The 19357-nt window shown below is 43.3% G+C and overlaps 1 protein-coding gene across 5 annotated transcripts in view; it reads right to left on the reverse strand.

Moving 5' to 3' along the window:
• The window catches only part of ADPRHL1 (ADP-ribosylhydrolase like 1), a 39000-nt gene that overhangs the window by 18233 nt on the left and 1410 nt on the right, over nt 1-19357 (reverse strand). For all 5 annotated transcript variants that reach the window (XM_071743742.1, XM_071743749.1, XM_071743739.1 and 2 more), the window contains exons 2-5: nt 16229-16393; nt 8774-8899; nt 6041-6181; nt 2861-2988 (exon numbers count right to left, since the gene is read on the reverse strand). In XM_071743742.1, coding sequence (XP_071599843.1) covers nt 2861-2988; nt 6041-6181; nt 8774-8899; nt 16229-16393 — 560 coding nt within the window. The remainder of the gene's footprint in view (nt 1-2860; nt 2989-6040; nt 6182-8773; nt 8900-16228; nt 16394-19357) is intronic.

The following is a 19357-nucleotide window of genomic DNA, read 5'->3' on the forward strand; positions in this document are numbered from 1 at the left end:
GACTTTATATACTTGTTTGTGGTTTATCTGCATATATTGCAAACCAGGCAAGGCTGGACTACAGCTTTGCTCTACTGATTCCTTTTCCTTTCCTTTCCTTTTCCCTTTCCATTTTCCTCTCCCTTTTCCTTTCCCTTTCCTTTCCTTTCCTTTCCTTTCCTTTCCGTTCCTTTTTTTTTCCTTTTTCCTTTTTTTTTTTTTTTTTTCCCCAGATGGAAAAAATGTCTTTATGCTGTCCTCAGACACATGGAAACTTTCCAGCCTCATTGCTGCAGTTTGGATGCTGGTGGAACAGCACTGACATGTGTAACACTACCACAGGCAAGAGGACGAAGCGTGGAGATGCTATTCTGGGTGCTGAGGCAGGCAGCTCAAGTGTCTCTCCATTTAGCCCTTAAGGTGGCTGATGTCATCTTGCTTTGCTGAAACAACTTTACACCAGGGATAGCTGTTCTCAGCACCGAGCCTGGGGGGACTTAACTGCACCAAGGCAGCATTTCTTGAACATTTCAGAAGTGCAACCTCCTTTTGACTCCTGTGCAGCCCTTCATGCAGCCCTGTGATGCACCAAACCAGCTCTCCCAGGGCAGGTGAGGACCATCAACACTGGGTGCTGGGATGGGGATGGTTCTCTCTCTCGTTTTGTCAGGCTCAATGTTCAGCACAAGAAAGCAGTTTCTGCCTATTTGCTATGTGTCTACCATGTTCCAAATGTGTCTCACTGAAAATTTATTTATCCTACATTGGCCCCTCTTTACTGTGTCTGGTTCTGGGACACCCTTCTAACCTAGGAAGGAGATGGACCCATTGGAGCAAGTCCAAAGGGGGCCATGAAGATGACCAGGGGGCTGGAGCACTTCTCCTATTGAAGCCAGGCTGAGAGAATTGGGGTTGTTCAGCCTGGAGAAGAGAAAGCTCCAGGGAGAACTTACAGAGGCCTTCCAGTGTCTGAAGGAGCTACAGGAAAGCTGGAGAGGGACCTTTTTGCAAAGGCACTTAATGACAGGACAAAGGAGGGAACCATTGTAAGCTGAAGTAGAATAGATTTATATTAGATATTAAGAAGAAATTCTGTAGTACAGGGGTGGTGAGACACTGGCACAGGTTGCCCAGGGAAGCTGTGGATGCCCCCTCCCTGGCAATGCTCAAGGCCAGGCTGGGTGGGGTTTGGACCAACCTGGTCTAGTGAGAGGTGTCCTTGCCCATGCAGGGGGGCTGGAACCAGATGATCTTTAAGGTCCCTTCCAACCCAAACCACTCCATCATTCAAGAAGAGATCATTTCTCTTTTATGCCCTCATTTCTATTTCTCTCCCAGTTCAAGCTTTGTACCTGCTTATTCAGAATTGGGTCTTTGCTGCTTAGCATTTTGAGGCATAGGGGTTTTTTAGAAAGGGAAATTGCCTTTGTAAAATACTTGGATCAATCTGAGCAACATCTGAGGGCTTCACTTTCAGGTGCACCTGGTCTAGCAGGAGCACACACAGAGTGACCTGCTGGCAGGATTGGTGCCAGACACTGGCCCTTTATTCATTGCCTGTAGAAAGGCAATCAGCTGTGCCACCAGACACTAGTGGAGGGAGTGCAAAGGAAAACCTTCCTTGGAAAAAGAGAGGAAGATAAGGTGGTTACCTTCACACTTATTCTTTCCATGGCCATAAGCACGCTCGGCTTATAAACAAATTAAATGTCTCAACTTCTATCTGTCTGTTATCTCTGGCTGGCAGTGGAGTTCAAGGGTCAAGCCAAATTTTCCTTTCTTTTGTGTGAAAATTAGTAGGCCAAACTAATTGGGCTTGGGCAATGAAGGCAATTTTTTTTTTCATCAGGAATACATGCATTTCTCTCTTGAAAAGATTATGGAGAAATACTTTTGGGTTTAATTGCTCCTAAAGACTCCATTAGACTCCAGTAGAACTAGAAGGAACAAAAAACTACTAACGAATTCATGGCACTGAATTGATAAAATAAAACTGAAAGGGAATCTATTATTCCAATTTCGAGTGAACTATTTATTATCCACGGTCAATCTATTTTCCATTGGCACCTTCCACTGTGTAGATGAGCATCTAAAAATATACAGAGTGACTTCTCGGGGTGGATTTGTGCTTTAATAGTCTGGAAAAAAGGATTGATTTATGTGAAAAGGTGACAAGAACCACACACATATTGCTCAGCTGCTAAGCAGGGAGCTTTGGGAGATGCCATCACGTATCAGAAAGCCGTAAACACCAGGGAAGAAGGCACATTGTTTCTCTTGAGTTAAGAAGTTATAACCAGAAGTCATGAGGCAAAGGGAAGGTTATGTACACTATAAAGGAGTATCCCATGGGATGTGGTGAAACACCATCTGGAGAGGCATTTAAAACTACCCCCGGGCACAGCCTGCGTTGGTGGAGATGTGCTTAGGGTGGCTGTCTTCTGATCAAAGGATCATAATCAAGTCCACCTCCTCATAGATGGGGATTTCTGTGGGACTTGGGCCATTAGGCTTTAATTAGGGCCCATTAGGCTTTAATTAGGGCTCCTGGACTTTTCCACCCTCAAACATCCTTGGCTTACGTTTTGCACCTGCTCTGGGAGTCAACACATCCATCCAAGGGTACCTCTCTGCACTGCTCCTTCCAGTTGCAGAACCCCCAAAATCAATGGCAAGTGCTTTTATAAGCAAACACATACCCAAGCCAAGGATAGAAGTTGTTGCAGGTTTTTTTTCTCTTGAATTTTTTGAAAAAAAAAAAAAAAAAAAAAAGACTTCCCAACTGCTCTAGCACTGGAAAGAACAATACGGGTTTATCTCTTTCAAAGTACCCCTCTCTCTGTTCAGAGATTTCCTGAGCCCTCTCTGAAGTTGCAGTTACCTTTTCTCTCTCCTCTGCATCATAGTTGTCGGGAAAGACAGGTTTATTCTGATTTTCCTCGTTGATTTCTCTCTCCTCCAAATAAAATTGCCACTTGGCTTCGAAGTAAAACCAGTGCTCTTGATATTCTGAATGCAAAAGAAAATAATGATGTAGTATTTAAACTTGGTAACATTTTCAGTTCTACTTAAACAAGTTGTAAAGAACGTGATGGTATTGACTGACCTGAAAAGCTGGTATTTTACAGTAATATACATTTAAAAGGTGCACATACTTAGTGCATATTTTAACGTGAAGTGGAACATCTAACTGAAAACAGAAGATGTGAAAGAAGGACAAAAATATTTTCAAAATCTTGTGCTATTTTTATGGTTTATTAAAATACATCAAGATGTGATTTTTAGATAACCTACTGAGGAACACACCAACAAAAAAATCTGTCAGCACAAAAAGAGAAGCTAAATGAATTATATGCCAATTTTTATATTCCTTCACTCTGATTAAGGAATATATAAAATACTTGCATGTTTTACACGCATATTGCCTCCTACCTCAATTACAATTTTTTATTCATATATTATCTCCAGTATTTCTATTCTGTTTACACAGTAATTCTGTGTGAACTTTCAGGAAAAGGGGGTTGGGGTGACCAAAATTTCCATTTGCTTGTGTTATAATACCTACCAAATGTAGCAAAGAGGATAAATAACACACACACACATCTGCTCCTGTGCCCACACAAATAAGACTTTTTTAATAACCACAGATCTTTCTTCTTTTTCTGTCACTTCAGGAAGAGCATCGCTCATCATGTTTAACTTTGTGCGTGTGAATAACCCTATTAAATTCAGTTTATTTTCAAGCCAATGCTCTGGTTCAACATTTTAAGAAAGGTTTAGAAAGGCACATCAGCCACACTGAACTGTGAAGCACAGACACACACATGGAACTGCAGAACTGAGGCCTGAGTGAAGGGAACCTGATGGGGTGAGGAATTAGAAAACAGTGAGGTGGGAAAGACCTCTAAGTGTACCAAGGCAAAGCAGCAATTCAGCACAGGGACTATTGGACTACAGTTCTAAAATAAAACCAAGCATTGCTGCTTTCTCCCTGTCTCTCTCCTCCTTGGTCTCTCAGTGGTGTGCTGCAAGTGGCTGAGGAGCATGCACACACAAAAACTGTTCCTCTGAAGGACATAATCTCATTTTCCTTCCATTCCTAAAATGCCATACAGGTGACCCTCTTTGGCAACTGAGATCTTCAGAGCAGTTCAACTCCACATAAAAACATCCAGGCTAACTTGCAGGACCTGATATTTTCACAAGGTTGCCAATTCCCCAGCACCAGATGGGGATGAGCCTTCAACCATGTGGTCCTGTACACCTGGGAGTGTCCAGCTGCCCTTTCCTGGGTCCATGATCCAGTTTTACCTGATTGCTAGGAAGCCATTCGTTATAACCCTTAAAAAAACAGGGCTGTTCAGACAACCAGAGTGAAAGCTTACTCACAGTGATCAGGACAAGGAAAGTATCTCAAGAAAAAAAAAATCACATGAAAAATTATTTGTTGAAGTAAACTACTGACATCCACTCCAGCAGCTGGTTACAAAGCTGCTTTCCAAAATGCAGGTGACATGACAATTTTCTTTCTTTGTGTTTTTTTGGTTTTTTCCTTTTCCTGCCTCTCTCATGATGATCAAACAAGAATGACTCAAAAATGAATGTTTTGTATGTAGTACCTCAGCAAGCAAGGAAGTGTGATTACTCCTATTCACAGGCTTGGAAATAAAGTTTCAAGTCGCATGAGATTTTGATTGCATGGAAAATCTGGTTGGAAATCCCATACTGCCAACCCTAGCAAGGCTCTGCCCCATTCCTTGAGCCTGGGTGGCCACAGTCACATAGGGACCCATGGGACTATCTGGCAAGTAGTCACAACCGAATATCAGAGAGAGAGGTGCTGAGCTGCAGAACCCTGTGTTTGTTATCTATGGGGAATAATGCAGCTAAAAAAGAGTTTTCTAAAGCTGGAGGACTCTGGCAGGATTTCTCTGCAGTGCATCTCACCAGCCAAGGAGATGAACTTTGATGCAGGAGACTTTTCCCCGCTACCAAAATAGGATGAAAGTCACCAATATGGGCTCTAGCTGGAGAGTGTGCCTCAGGGCTCCAACGTGCATACCTCCACGCCAAGGGGTCCTGACAGGGTGGAGTGACAGGGACCTGCTGCAAAGCTGCTCAGGGAGGAGCTCACTCCCACTAATCCTGCACCTGCTCCTCATGGGTCGCGGCTAAAAAAAAACCTGGTGCGCGATGAGGCGCGGATGAAAAGGAGGGGTCTTTCAGAACGGGTCCCTGGGGTTCCTTTTGGGTTTTAAAGAGGCAGATTCCCTTCCTGGATAAATCTTCGTTTCTAAGTGTAAAGATTTCCATGCTGATTTTAATCTTTCTCTCTTGACATTAACAGGAAAACCTCTTTATTCTGTGTTTTGATGTAATGGTCTGTGTCTGTCCACAGTGGGTCTCACCCCTACAAGTGCATCACACCCCAGCAAGAGGAGACTGAAATGCCTTTACCCTGCCCATACATTAGTAGAGTAGCAATATCAAGTTCGGAAGCTGTGCTACACTTCTTGTTTTAAAACAAGAATACAACAGGCTGTGTCTTTAAATATTTGTTCAGAAAGGCAACGAGTTAAATCTAGATTTGTGGTCAAAAGCTAACTCTTGGTCAGGAGATATCTGCATGTGGACTTTTCCTGGCAAATTAGGAACGTCAGAGAGTTTTTCTATGGAAAATGTTGGACTGTGCTAAATGATGGAAAGGAGCTGAGTAATTCATACCTCAGCAGTCAGTTTGCCTAATAACCTGCTGGAAATCATCTTACCTCCCCCCAGCCCAGCAATCTTCCTAAAAATAAGACTGTACAGTAGAGCACTGTAATTGTTATTTCTCTTTGTATTTTTGCCACGAATACACCAGGCAACTAACATATGGTAGTAGAAGGTGGCACCATCTGTGATGAGCTTAAAATCTGAGCAGAGGAAGCAGGAGGACAGGAAAGCAGAGACAGGAAAGCAGCAAAAGCAGAGATGCTGGGGAGTGGCTTTTCTTCAGTGTCGTTCTGGATTAGCACAATTTAAAAAAAAAACAAAAACTCTCTTGGTTCAGACATTTTACCTGCCATGTGGCGAATGGTTTTCTTGCAGTAGTCTTCAGCCATTGGCACAACCTTCATCATCTCTCTTCCCCACTGTACAAGGGGTTTCCCTTGTATTGCATACGACACAAAGAGAGCTGTGCATAGGGACCCTAGAAAGCCTGGAATTCATAGATAACAGTGATTACCAATGAGTGGTCTGTGCTCTTACTATCCTTGTCATGTCCTTCTTAAAACCATTAGTAGATACCCTCATGGCTGTTGGGTGGATTAATGAATGCACATAACCTGTCTGCCTGTTTGCAGGCTGGCTCATGGCATGCTGAGATTCTTGGCTAATGTGTTGTACACATAAAATACAACTTATGTATAAGGGAGCTTCTTCTGTTCTCAGTTGAGTAACACAACAGAAATTAAGGTAGGGTTCAAAAATAAACATCATCCACTATTTTGAAACTGAAAATCTTCTAATTGAAGTCACATGAAATAACTGTCTTGTGCAAAGTGATTCGATTACAAGTGGTATCACCTTGCTTACAGAGTCATTCAGCTCAAGGGCTGTGGTTGCTAGATCTAACATTATTTCTGGCTCCTTTTACTTTAAGGAGTCACGTCCATGTCTTACTTGGATAATTGCTCCTTACTTCCAAGGGGACAAGCCTGTATCTCCTTAGAGGAAAGAAGTAATTGCCCAAACAAGATGTGCTGTCTACCTGCCTACGTAGGTCTTCCTCTTTGGCTATGAATATACCAAATACAGGCACGCAACACTTCTATGATGTCAGAAACAGAGGGGTTTGTTTCTCACATTTAATTGTACTTTTGGCATTCTGTCAAAGGTAACAAAGCCAACTCAATGCAACATGCAAAAGAAAGTTAAGGAAACAACTCAGTCATTTAAGCAAGCCCCAGGTGAGCAAAGTATTGATGCGTGTGCTTTTTTAGGTGCATAAGTCCAAAAGCATTCACTTGTGCATAGAGGTAAGCATGAACTTTGTGTGTTTTGCTGAAGGTAAAGCCAAATTCTTTTCAGAAGTTACAAATACAGATGAGAGAATTGCTCATTCTCTCTGCCCTAAGACCTGCAGGACTGGGTCAGACCAAAGGCATATCCAACCCATGATCCAATGAGTGCTTTCAGAAAGAGTAAAAATACAGGTAGAGCCAGCTCAAGGGATTTCACTTAGGTAAACAGCATCTGACCCAACTGCTGTAAAGTTCCTAGAGTGTCACATTCAGTGTGAGGTTGGCAGCAGAGGGTATGGAATGTGATGTAAAAGGCAAGCAGGAGGCAGCAGGACAAGTCAGTTGTAGAGGGAGGCAGAAGCTGGGATGCACCCAGAAGTTTTTAGGGGGGCTGCCATTCTCCTCTTGCCTGCTTTCCAGATAAATCCCTCCTTCTGCTGCTATTGCCCTGCTTCCAGCAACCCTCACACGTCCTCCTGCACCTCACTGGAGAAGAAAGCAAACCTCAGCTGAGGTTTCCAGCTCTGCAGATAATGCTAGAACAGAGACAGCATAATTGGTTTGGCTTCTCCACTCTCCAGAGCTTCTGGACTAGCTTAGGGGCAATTGTAATTACACAGTTTGATTGCGTTTGAAAGCGACAGCCTTTCTTGTCCACTTGTCTGATCCCTGTTGAACCCAGGCATATCTGTGGCCCCTGCAGCTGCCTGGAGCAGTGAGGTCTGCAGCTTAGCTGTGCAGGACACAGGGAAGTATTTCCTTTGTCTGTTTGTTTCAGTCCTGACCGACCTGTCAATTGGGTTTTCCCCATTTTCGAGTTATGAGAATCACAACTGACGTTTCCTTGGCAGCTGTCAGGATGGAAGTGAGGTCCATGTTGCCCCCTCGCCCTTGCCTCTCAGCTATGCCACTTGACTGTTTCCCCAGCTGAAAACTCCTTCTGGATGCAATTTCTCCTCTGACAGAAAGAGACATTTAATGACTTGGATGCTTCTTGCAGACATATTCTGGGTCTAGTAATCCCTTTCTGAGGTGGGAGACCCAAACCTGCAAGCAATCTTCCTGCTGCTAATTCACCAGGGACTTTATCTATCATATTATGATGTTTTCTGCTTTGCTTTGAATTCCTTGCCTTTAATATGATGCTATCCTGGTGTTTTTTCTGATTGCTTCAGAGCACTGAGTATCTTAAATGTGTCGTTATTCATTATAGTTTTATTTATTCCTGTTTAAAGCAGACAGAATTAATACACACTTATGTAGCATAAAGTTGTCAGAATGACAGACTTGAATATTCAAAACATCATTGAATCTACTTGTTTATATTTAGCTTAGAGCAAGTTTGAGATTACATCCTAAAATATGCAGAGGTAGTTTTTAGCTTTCTACCTTTGCCTACAGTGATTGGATATGACAGAACCTGCCAAGAGTAGAATGTTGTTATCCTCTGAACCATAAATGTGCATAACAATAAGTCATCTGGATGTACATGAATCCTAAAATTTAGCCAGGGAAAGTGCTCTGGACAAGAGAGGTTATGTTTAGTTATTGGGATTCTAGGAGGAAACTCTCCCAGCCTGAGGTTGCTCTGTAATATAGAAAAACATATACCAGCCTGTCTGAGTAATACATACATAAATACAAAGCAAAATTCAAACCAAGGCCTTGGAGTCTGCACGATGCAGAAGCAGTTTAGGGAGGTGAATTCAGGGACTGAAATCCTTAGTTAGAAGGAAGCAGGGAGCAGCCTTAGGGACTCCATCACCCTGGCAGTCAGCAGACATTACCTGTGGGATGGTTGTGAGTCATTCGCCCACACTCGATGCTGACTTCAATGAGTGACTCCAGCTTTTCCGGCTTCCAGTACCTCATCCCTAGGCACATGGCTTTTGTGGATGCTCCAAATCCAGAACCTGAAGTGAAAAGATAATGCCAAGCACTTAAAAGAATTCTAGTGATAGACAAATATGTTGATAAACTGTGAAACAAGTACATTTTATTGATTCATATCGTGTGCGGGAACTCCTCGGGGAACAAGAAATGAGCATGCAAAGTGAGATACAAGTCTGGAAAGTTTCTTTTGAGGGTTTTTACTTCCACAGAGTCGTTCTGCTTTTATATTCCAGTATCCTCAAGTGGTATGAAGAGCATAGCATTTTCAGAAAGCAATGTGCTCTCTTGTTTACAGCACTTGTCTGATTCAGACTCTCATGCCATCCTTACTCATTCTTGGCTGACATGGATGTTTTGCTTGCTCCAGATGCCAGCACTACAAGCAGCAATTTGAACAACAGATACGCTTTTACTATGCCCTTATTTTAGGAGTCCTCATGCTGAAAGCATCTGTTTAAAACACTTCACATGAGTATCATACTTGACCTTCCAGTTATATTGCACATTTTGTTCTTCAGAGCCGCACAGGTAGTTCACGAAATAGTTTCTATTACACACACAAAAAATGATACGTCCAAAAAGAAACTAAGGGTTTCTAAGACAAATCCTCCAAAGTCATGTGATGTCAAAATTGAGGTCTTGTACTGAAGTCAGTGGCATGTCTGTATGTATCCCATACATCTTGGGAATTTCTGACTTGTGCGGCATGCAGTTTACTTATGGAATAGCTGATACAGTATTTCTTTTAATCCTCAACTTTAAGTGCATGATCCCAGGTGTTCAACTTTTAAACTAAATGGAGAGGTAAATTTACTAATGAGTATCTCTACAGTACTTATCACAGAAATATCAGAATCCCACAGAAGTTTTAATGAGCTTATCTTCACAAGGCACCAGCAAGGTGATTATCTCCTCTTTGCAGCTGGTGAGCCAATGCCCAAAAAAGAATTAACTCATTGCAGGCACCCATCCTGGGATGGATAGGGTCAACTTGTTCAAAGTACTTGGCATTTTTCAGCACTGTCTTTGCTCAGTCACACTTCCCAGTGACCTTGGCTACAGCAGAAAGCAATCCGCACCTCTCTTCTTGGTCCCTGGAAGATAAGGGGCATGTTTATGCCACCTAATTTTAGCATCTGTGGAACCTGCATTAGTAGCACCCCTCCCTGTCTTTTCTAGACAGGACTGATGGAGAAAGGCCCTATCTCCATTATCCAGTCCAATGGTGTAGTAGGAGTGTCCTGGTTTGGGCCAGGATAAAGGTGATTTTCTGTCTTGTACTTTTGCTTTCAGCTAAGTCTCTTGTAAGTAGCTGCACTCGCTGAAATTAACAGCAAGTTTCACAGACAGTGTCTGCTTCTGGGACTGATAACACTCAATGTTTATAGTTACTGCTAGAGACTGGGATGCAGAAACAAGGACACTGCTCAGCTCTGAGGAACATTTTACCCTCCAGAAGGAGTAAAGAGGTCCCACCTGAAACCCTCCTTTGGGGAGGAACGGACAAGATAGATGCCAGAATTGACCAGAATATTCCATCCCATACACATCATACTCAGTATAAATTTGAGGGATCACAAGGGTCAAACCCCTTCCTGCCCTTCCTGCTTCCCTTCCTTCTCCTGTTCCTGTTTGCTTCAGCATCCTGGGAGGATTCCATCTGTTCCTCTGCCTGTGGTCCCAATCCATGCCAGCCCATATCTGTGTGTTCCTGCCTCCAGCTCCCGACTGCTGCCAACTCCAGGAGTCCAGCCTGGACTTTCCCAGAGCTGCCCTGCAGCCTCAGTGGTGACGTGAGAGTTACTGGGGGAGAAGGGGGGAGGAACGTGGTATCGATTTTCTATATATTTGTATATATTCAATAATTTTTTTTCCTTTTTTATCATTACTGTTTCATTACAGTTGTGTAGTTTAGTTTACAACCCATAAGTCTCTCTCCCTTATTCTCTCTCCTCTCTTTATCAGTGAGGGGGATTAATAGAGAGCATCTCTCATTTGGTTTAATTGCTGGGGCAGAGTTAAACCGTGACAAGGAGCAAGCCAGGGGCAGGGTGAATTGAAGCAGCAGATACCAAAGCCCCAGGGTCAGAGTTTGGTTGCCTATCTTCAGAGGAACCCTTGGCTGCTCCCATGGGCTGTGCCCACGGTGACCGCGTGGCACCAGGGGCTCTCCTGGAGCACTGCTTCCTGTTCAGTGTCACCCCTGTTGTCACCTGAGTGGCTCCAGCTCAGAGGTCCTGAGGTCATGAGTGTGATCAAAGTGCAGTCACAGCGGTGGCAGGAAGATTTGCTTCAAAACCACTTGCCTGAACCAAAATGTAACACTAACATAAGCCAGTCATTGACATCTCTAGATGTGATACAGACCAATCTGAATTTCTTTCTTGAGAGAAGAGCTTTTCTCCCTGCAAAGCAGCTATCCTGAGTGAGCATCCTGGTTAGATGATCTAATTAGGTAAGCTGAAGATATTTTTTCCTTTCTCCCTCAGAGTCCAATGTGAAATTTTTGCATGCAATAACTTTTCCAGTAGATTTAACCACCAAGAGCTGTCTAAAAAAAGCCAAACATCTGACAAATGTGACATGAAAGGCTTTGCAAAATACCATTTTATTCCCCTCAAACTCAGAGTTTGCTTCCTTCTTGCAAGTCTTGCCAATGCCTGTGAAAAAGACCCTCTCCAGGGCACCTTTCACCACTGCTCCTAGTTTAAAAGGCTGGACACTTTCCCTGAAAATTGCATGTTTTCTCCTATGCCTCTCATACATTGCCACTGTGGTGCCTGATTATTAAGGAGCCAAGAGCAGATAAAACTGTCTGTCTATCCCACAAATCACACAGAAACCACAAGGAAGAGTCAGGGAAGAAATCCACTCTGCCAGAGCACCAGTCATCTTAACTGGTAGAATGTTTCTTCTCCTGCTTGGAAGACCAAACTCTTCATTAAACCTTCTGCTGACGTGGAATAGCAGACAAGAGGCTTCTTCACTTTGCAGCCCTGCCTCCTCCAAACAGCACAGTCCATGCTGGTTATCCAAGAGTTATCAGGCTGTTGGTCTGAAGATGCTTGTCCTTGCAAGTTCCTTGAGCTTCTCCAGTCTAGGAATTTCTCTAGAAGGCTGCTGAAGAATTACACAAGCGAACTTGGGAACAAAAAATTCCATCACATGGAGTAACATTAAGCCTAGAGAGGGCTTCAGGTGATTAGCAGCTGTTAGCTCTCATGTCTCAGTAGCTACCACTTGAATAAATGGAATAAGGCACTGCAAGACTAATCCCAAGCCAGGGGTGAAGCACATGTAAGAACATGAGGAGTGTCCTCCACCTTCAGACCAAAGGTCGTGTCTGACAGTGATCGATGGAGAGGATACTTCAGAAGGATTAAAAAGAAAGTACAGTGATGGTACCCTTTCTACCAACTAAGCTGCTGACGATTTGTCTCCCTGGTCCAGGATGCAGCTGGCTATTTGTCTTTCTGCTTAATAACCCTTAAAGTATTTCCCTTGAGTGAAATTGTCCAGCTCTTGGTTTTGAACTCGTATGAATTGTAGCACCTGCAAACTTGCATTGGAAAATAATTGTGAAGCTTAATTAGGTGTTAAGAAGTCTTTTCTTTTGCTTGCTTTGAATTCATGACCTTCTAGATTCACTTGAAGTCTCTATTTTCTGTGCTGGAGGAGATGGTGAGTGTTCCCTGTCCCTGTTCATGTTCTGCAAGCTATCTATGACTTCATAGCTCTCTATTGTGCTGTCTCATCACAGCCTCTGGAAACAGGTTTTTGGTTATCTAACCATCCTTCCTCGTTTCCTTTCTACTTCTCTTAAATCTTTTTGGAGGGGAAAAGGGACCAGATTATGTACAGTAACCAAGAAAGAGGACCTATGGAGTTATGCACTAGGACACACAGGTTTTGCATTTTGTTCTCTGTTCCTTTCCCAGTAATTTCTAATAAGCTGTTTGCTGTGTGGCACTTACTGGGCACTGAAGTGATGTTCTTCAGAGATGTAGAACTACCACAGCTCCACGATCCCTTCCCTGAATGGTAGCTGAATCAGAAACTGCAACTATGGATCTGAAATTATGACTTTTCTACCCCTGCTTATGATTTCCCATTAATCTGCATTGCCTTTGGATTTCTTCATCTCACGCTTCTTCATCACTATGAACATCTTCTGCAGCTCTGCACTGTATTATCTTTGATTTTGTTAACCTCCTTCTCTACAGAAGAAAGACTGCAATCTCCTGCTCTTCATTTACTGTCTTTTAACAACTTGTCTATCCTTAGGAGAACCATTGTGTCATCCTGTAGCAGCCTAGTGCCTCATCACGTTGTGCCTTTGGTGAGGGACTTGGTTGAGAGCCTTTTGGAAATCCTAGCAGAACATCTTCATGGTGTCTCCTTTCCCTCCTGTTTCTTGGCTACTTCATGAGCTTTCTAATAGAATTCTGAAGTGTGACTTCTTGTCACAAAAGCTGTGTTGACAGAAATTAGATCATCTACATTCATGGATGATGTTATTCTCTTTTAGTATGTAATACTTCAATGTGCTTTTCTTGACATGTGTAGAATAATAAAGATCATCTTAAGGGCAGCTAAGCCCTGAAGAGCATCTGTTTTCAGACTGTTCCTCATGAAAACTTAGAACCTCTCTGTGTCCTGTCCTTCTGCTGCTTAACCTCTTCTCTTTTTCTCCCCATCTTTCTACATTTAACTCATACTTTTTCCTCATGCTGCTTTATCAGTGTCACCAGCAAAAAAGGCACTGTTCTCTAGTGCTTCTAGGGATCCCAGAGGCTGCTCCAGCAGCTGCCAATAAAGACCTGCTTGGATGCTACAGTCTTGGGTTGAAATACCTGTGATTCAGGCAAAGCCAAGCTGCCAGCTGACTGGCCTTACTCACTGGTTCTGAAGGCTCAGGGGGTACCGCCTTGCTCAGATTTTGGTTCCAACCCTCAGACATCAGTGATTGTACACAGAACAATTTGAGGTTTTAGCAATGGAACAAAACGTTTTTACCACATCTCAGAAACAGCAGATTCATCTGCATTAAAACTTAAAGCAAATGCTGACAGACAAACCTAGCCAAACACTCAAGAGTGGAAATTTCAGCCTCAGACTCACCAGCATCATAAATTGGAAACAAGGTCTTAAAATGGAAAGTGTTAGACAGCCTTGGGCTTCCAGTGATCACAGGAGTCTCACCAGCTTTTAACATAATCCTGCTAACATAAACACACCCTGCAATGAGTGTGACACTCAATGAACATGACAGCAGGTGGCAGAGAGACACACAGGGCAGCCTGAATAAAGGAGTCAGTGTGCTGATTATATCCACATGAATTTGAACAGAAGAGCTTCATATAAGCAATGCAGGATTACCTAAACTACAATTTCACTAGTCCATGAAGGCTGGCATGTGAATTCTTGCTAGGAGTTAAGATACAATGACCACAGGAAAAGATCATCCAAGATACCATCTGACTGCTCAGCATCCAACTCCAGTGAAACTGTTTTTCATTCAAGAAGAATTTGTGAAAATTCAATTTAAAAGTTAATTATGCCCATAGCAGTGTCAGGCCCTGTGGTATGCTGAACATCTCCACTTCAGGTCACTGGTTCTTTTGCTCTCAAGGTGATATTAAAAGGCTTCTTGAGATGTTCAGGATGACATTTTTTAGACCAGATGGAGAAGGTGAGCTTTAGCTGCCAGGTCTCAAGGCAGAAATTAATTTTAGATGGTGTAGTATCCTAAGAGCAAGTAGCTCATCATAGAAAGCTGGGGAGGAGGAAGGCTAAAGGAAGAGATATTGCTCTAACACTATCTTATGAGGAAAGGCTGAGAGACCTGGGGCTCTTTAGTCTGGAGAAGATTGAGAGGGGAACTTAATAAAGTTTACAAATATCTGAAGGGTGGGTGTCAAGCAAGAGGTCTCTTTTCAGTGCTGCCCTGTGACAGTCCAAGGGGCAACAGGCACAAACTGGAACAGAGGAAGTTCCACCTCACTATGAGGAAAAACTTTTTTACTATAAGGGTCATGGAACACTGGAACAGGCTGCCCAGAGAGGTTGTGAAGTTTCCTTCTCTAGAAACTTTCAAGACCCATCTGGATGTGTTTCTGTGTGACTTGCTCTAGGTGATCCTGCTTTGGCAGGGGAGGTGGCCTTGATGATCCCCAGAGGTCACTTCCAACCCCTACCATCCCATGATTCCAACAGAGCAGTGGGCTGAAGAACAGCCCTGCTCCACTGCTGCAGGTGCTGAGAGCTGCTTGGGGCCAGCAGAAGCTCCCACCATAATTCTGACCAAATTTTAGTCCCAGTCAGACAAAAAACATGTGACAAGCATCAAAGGGGCACTATCTCAGATCAGCCTGGCAACCAACGAGGTGGGCAGAATAAACAGGGCAGGGATCCTTTTCCCTCCCAGCAGCTGTTGTGAGGCTCAGGGGCCAAGTGAGGGCTGCTTTTTGTGTCAGAGAAAAGTGACTGCAAAGACCCAGAAATAGCCAGGGCATTGTGCCACCGGGGCTTTTGCCAGGGTGTTGCATCCATGAGCAATGCTGTTGGGAGATGCCAGCACGTACTGCAGTGCTGAAGCATCACAGTGACACGGAGGAGCATCAGCCTGATCTGCCATCATCTTGCGGCTGTCCAGGTCTGTCTCCTCTGATGACGTGGTGTTTTTTGCAAGCTTTCAAGATTAATGGGGCTGTATGGATATGGGTGTATCTGTGCATGCATAGCTGCATGCCTGTTGTTTAACTAGAGGGGGAAATCCAATTCCTCACAAGCCAAAATAACCATAAAGAGAAGTAGAGGGTGAGGGTAGGGAGACAGGGCTGGGAATATTAGGGGTTATCAGGGGATGAGTCCTAATTGTTAGCAGGGATGAGTCCTAATTGTTAGCAGGGCATCCAAGTGGAGAAAAGCCTCTGCTTTGCCTCCAGTGAATGCATTGGTGCTTAGAGCATTTTACAGAGCATTTTTGTTTCATACTTGCCATCACAGAAAAGATCGAAGACTACAAGCATCTGAATGAAAAATGACAGAAAATATTTCTTAAAATAACCATTAAACTCAAGGACAAAACTCTGGACCGAGGGGCACCGAGCCAAGAACAAAGTCTCTTTAAATAGATGTTAAAGAGGGAAGGGTTCATTTACGAGGGGACATAGTGCCCTACAGAAGGAATTCCTGGCATATGTCTTGCCATCCTCAGGCAAAAATGTTTCAGGGGCACTGGCCTTTGATGTTGGAGGGAAAAAAAAGAAAGAATTTCCACATAGTCACGAATGCTGAAAACAGGCGTTGTTCAAGCCAGGAACTGTAAGTGAAAAACTGTACCTTACCCTTTTCATTGAATGGTGTGTGCCAAGCCAGAAGGTAGTTGTCTGGTTTTAATTCTCTGCAGCCCTCAACAGTGGCAGGGTCTGGCCTCCTCCCTGGGAGCCTGTCAATAGCATCCACGTAGCGTTTCACCAGCTCCCTGTACAGGTCTTCTAAACTCAAGTACTCTACCCAGAAGGAAGAGGAGATTGATAAGTAAAGGTGAAAGAGCAAGAGAGCCCTTTCCACAAGCAAGCAAGCTCACTATGCTTTTAAGAAATGTTCCTCTTTCCACTTCCAGTACCCCAAGTTGTGTTTCAGGTGCCTAAGTCAGCATTTTTTTATGCACCGTAAGAGCGTGCCGGAGAAGAAACAGCATCATCTCTCTGTTCTGATATTTTCCTGCTTTCCTTTTTCCACTTTTAATCCCTTTAATTGGAAAGGTGGAGGCATTCTCTTTGTCAGCAGTAGTGGCTCGTGGGCTTTGTTTAGGTTTCGTGGTGTGAAGTATTTGCAGAGGTGTCTAACCATAAGGTGAGTGTGTTGCTGCCATGGGGACCAGGTGTGCACACTGTGCTTGGCTCAGGCTGGCCCTTTACTCTTGTTTGCAGATGTGAATACAATTAAGAAATGAAAGAATATTATTTTTAAGTTACCAATTAATTAATTTAAATAAGTAAGTATGATTAAACAAAAAAGAAAATCAGTGGCCTTATTTTTTAATCTGTATTTTATATTAATTTGGCCTAAAATCTGAAGGTGTTCTGTGCAGATGTCCCTGTATCTTAGCTTAGTACAATAACAAGAACAGCAAACTTCTATAAGAATTATTATAAAGATCAGTAAAAGCAGTAAATCCCTACAGACCATAGTATTTCCAGCAGATAAATTTCTATCTGGAATAAGTTCACTAGAAATATCTGTTTATTGATTACTTTTAAGGATCATAATTCCCTCCTTAAGCCCATGCTCTTTCTTCATGTAGCTGCTTCTCTCAGCTGCTGCTGTGTTGTTGAGCTCAGAGCCCTGCCCTCAGCTTTTGCCAAAGGAAAGCTTCCACTGGCACCTATCACAGTTGTGTAATCAGTGTGAACTGAGGAGGCCAGGGGGATTTGTCCATTTATATCCTTTCTACATATTTAGAGAAATTCCATTTAATACTTGGTTAGGTGCACAGATTGAATGATGCATCAGGGGAAGTTCTAAAATTATCTTCATTTTGTCGAAGACGCTGATCTCTTGAAATCCACAGAAAATATTTGATTTAAAAGAAAGTTTGGAGCCTCATAAACCAGAGCTATTCAAAAGTACCAGTTATGCAAACAGGGAAATAAAGAAGATGCAGTGTAAAACTGATATTCCCCTTCCACATAAAAAGATACCCTATCCCTTAAGCTGGCCACCTCACGTACAATCCTAAAGGAACAAGACACTTTCAAGCAGCCAACTCTTTCCAGATTTTAGAGTCAGGTGTCATTATATCTGGATAGAAGCCAGGAGCAGGACTTACTGCCTGGCGGATTCTGCTGAAGCCTCATCCCCAGAGCCAGAGTCCCTGTGGTCCAGCAGCTCCAGGCTGCCTGAGCCCACTGTGGTTCTCACCCCCCAGGCCAGGCTGCCACCTCAGCCCACAAGGCAGTAGGACTGGTTCCTTCTGTAGAAATTAACTTTTATTGTTTTAAAACCCACGTTTAAGTCAGAGGAGAAGCCTTCCCTTGTTGCAGAGGCAATTACCCTGCTTTTGGTGAGGCTGTTTTCGTTCTTCCCTTGTGTGACAGATTCCTACTGGAAGTAGGCTTTTTATTTATTCTCCACTGTGGGGTCAACCTTTCTGTTTGTGCATGTGGGGGATTTGGGGAGCACCAGCTCAGTCTGCAGCACACTTCTGGTCATGGTCTCTTCCTGAGATATCCTCCACCCAGCAGCCAACAAAGCACCACTCAAAATCACCTCTCCAGGTGAGAACTCCCACCTCACACTTGGCACTTGGCTGCTGCTGCAGCCTCAGCCCCTTGGGGACAGTGCCCTGACAATGGGACTTCATGGGGAGTCCAATCCCTGGTCATGTCCATCCAAGCCTGCAAGCATCCCACGTGTCCCTGGAGGTTTGCACGCAGGGGATGGTGCCCGCAGCATGGAGATGTGCAGGGAATGGAGCAATGAAGGACAGGAATATTTTTATTGCTTATCCCTCCTCCTTTCTTCCTTTTTTTGTTGTTGTTGTTGTTGTGGTTTTTTTGTTGGTTTTTTTGTTTGTTTTGTTTTGTTTTTGTTGTTAGCTGTTAATGCTCCAGACACCCAATATGTTCTTTAAAATCTCAGCCCTGCAACATCAAGGGCTCCCTGCTCCACAAGCAAAGCATGTCCCCAGGGCTGGTAGCAGCCTCACTGACTCATGTTCCCTTCCTTTAGCTTCACTCTGTTGACATGAGAGATTTTTGCATGTGGGCCAGGCCATGAGCAAGCTGAGTGGATTTTTTTTTTTTTTTTTTGGTTCTTCTTGCCAGGAGGAGACAACACTGTGGGCAGGAGCTCTTCTGTTTCCCATGTGGGAAGCAGGGAGAGGGACTCTTTCACCCATTCACCAATGTTACTACGAAATGAAGATTTCTTACTAAAATTCTCCACTCTCCACAGCTTGTTGCTTTCTCACCAGCCCATAAAAGTGTCTTTTTAAAAAGCTTGTCTGATCAGGCCAAAGAAATAGGAGTGTAGGATAAACATAGCTGATGGGAATTACAGCTGAGACTTCTCTTTAGATCCAGAATACTCCTGCTACATTTAAGAAATAAGATTTATTATTTTACTGCTGGTCTAATGGGTTTGATTACCCAGAAATTTTTTTTTTAGAGTGTTCAATAAGCAAGAAACATATGATACACATTTAATCATACCCTATATTCAGAAATACGTTAGTCATCTTTTTACTTGATAGGCTGACATCTTGCCCTTATCTTTAGTGTATTAGCTACCTCTTAAATCATTGGTTAGCTAAGAGCCAAATATGAAGCATCCAACACACTCTTCAACTGATCTCTATGTACTAAATTTAGAGCACACTGGAAGCAGGCAGATAAAGCAGTGAAACAAAAGCACAAGGGAAGCATCATTGATGTGAAGAATACTTGGCTACATTGTGGGCTTCTGCTACT

Source organism: Heliangelus exortis, chromosome 1 (assembly GCF_036169615.1).
Source record: "Heliangelus exortis chromosome 1, bHelExo1.hap1, whole genome shotgun sequence".
Lineage (NCBI taxonomy): Eukaryota > Metazoa > Chordata > Aves > Apodiformes > Trochilidae > Heliangelus > Heliangelus exortis.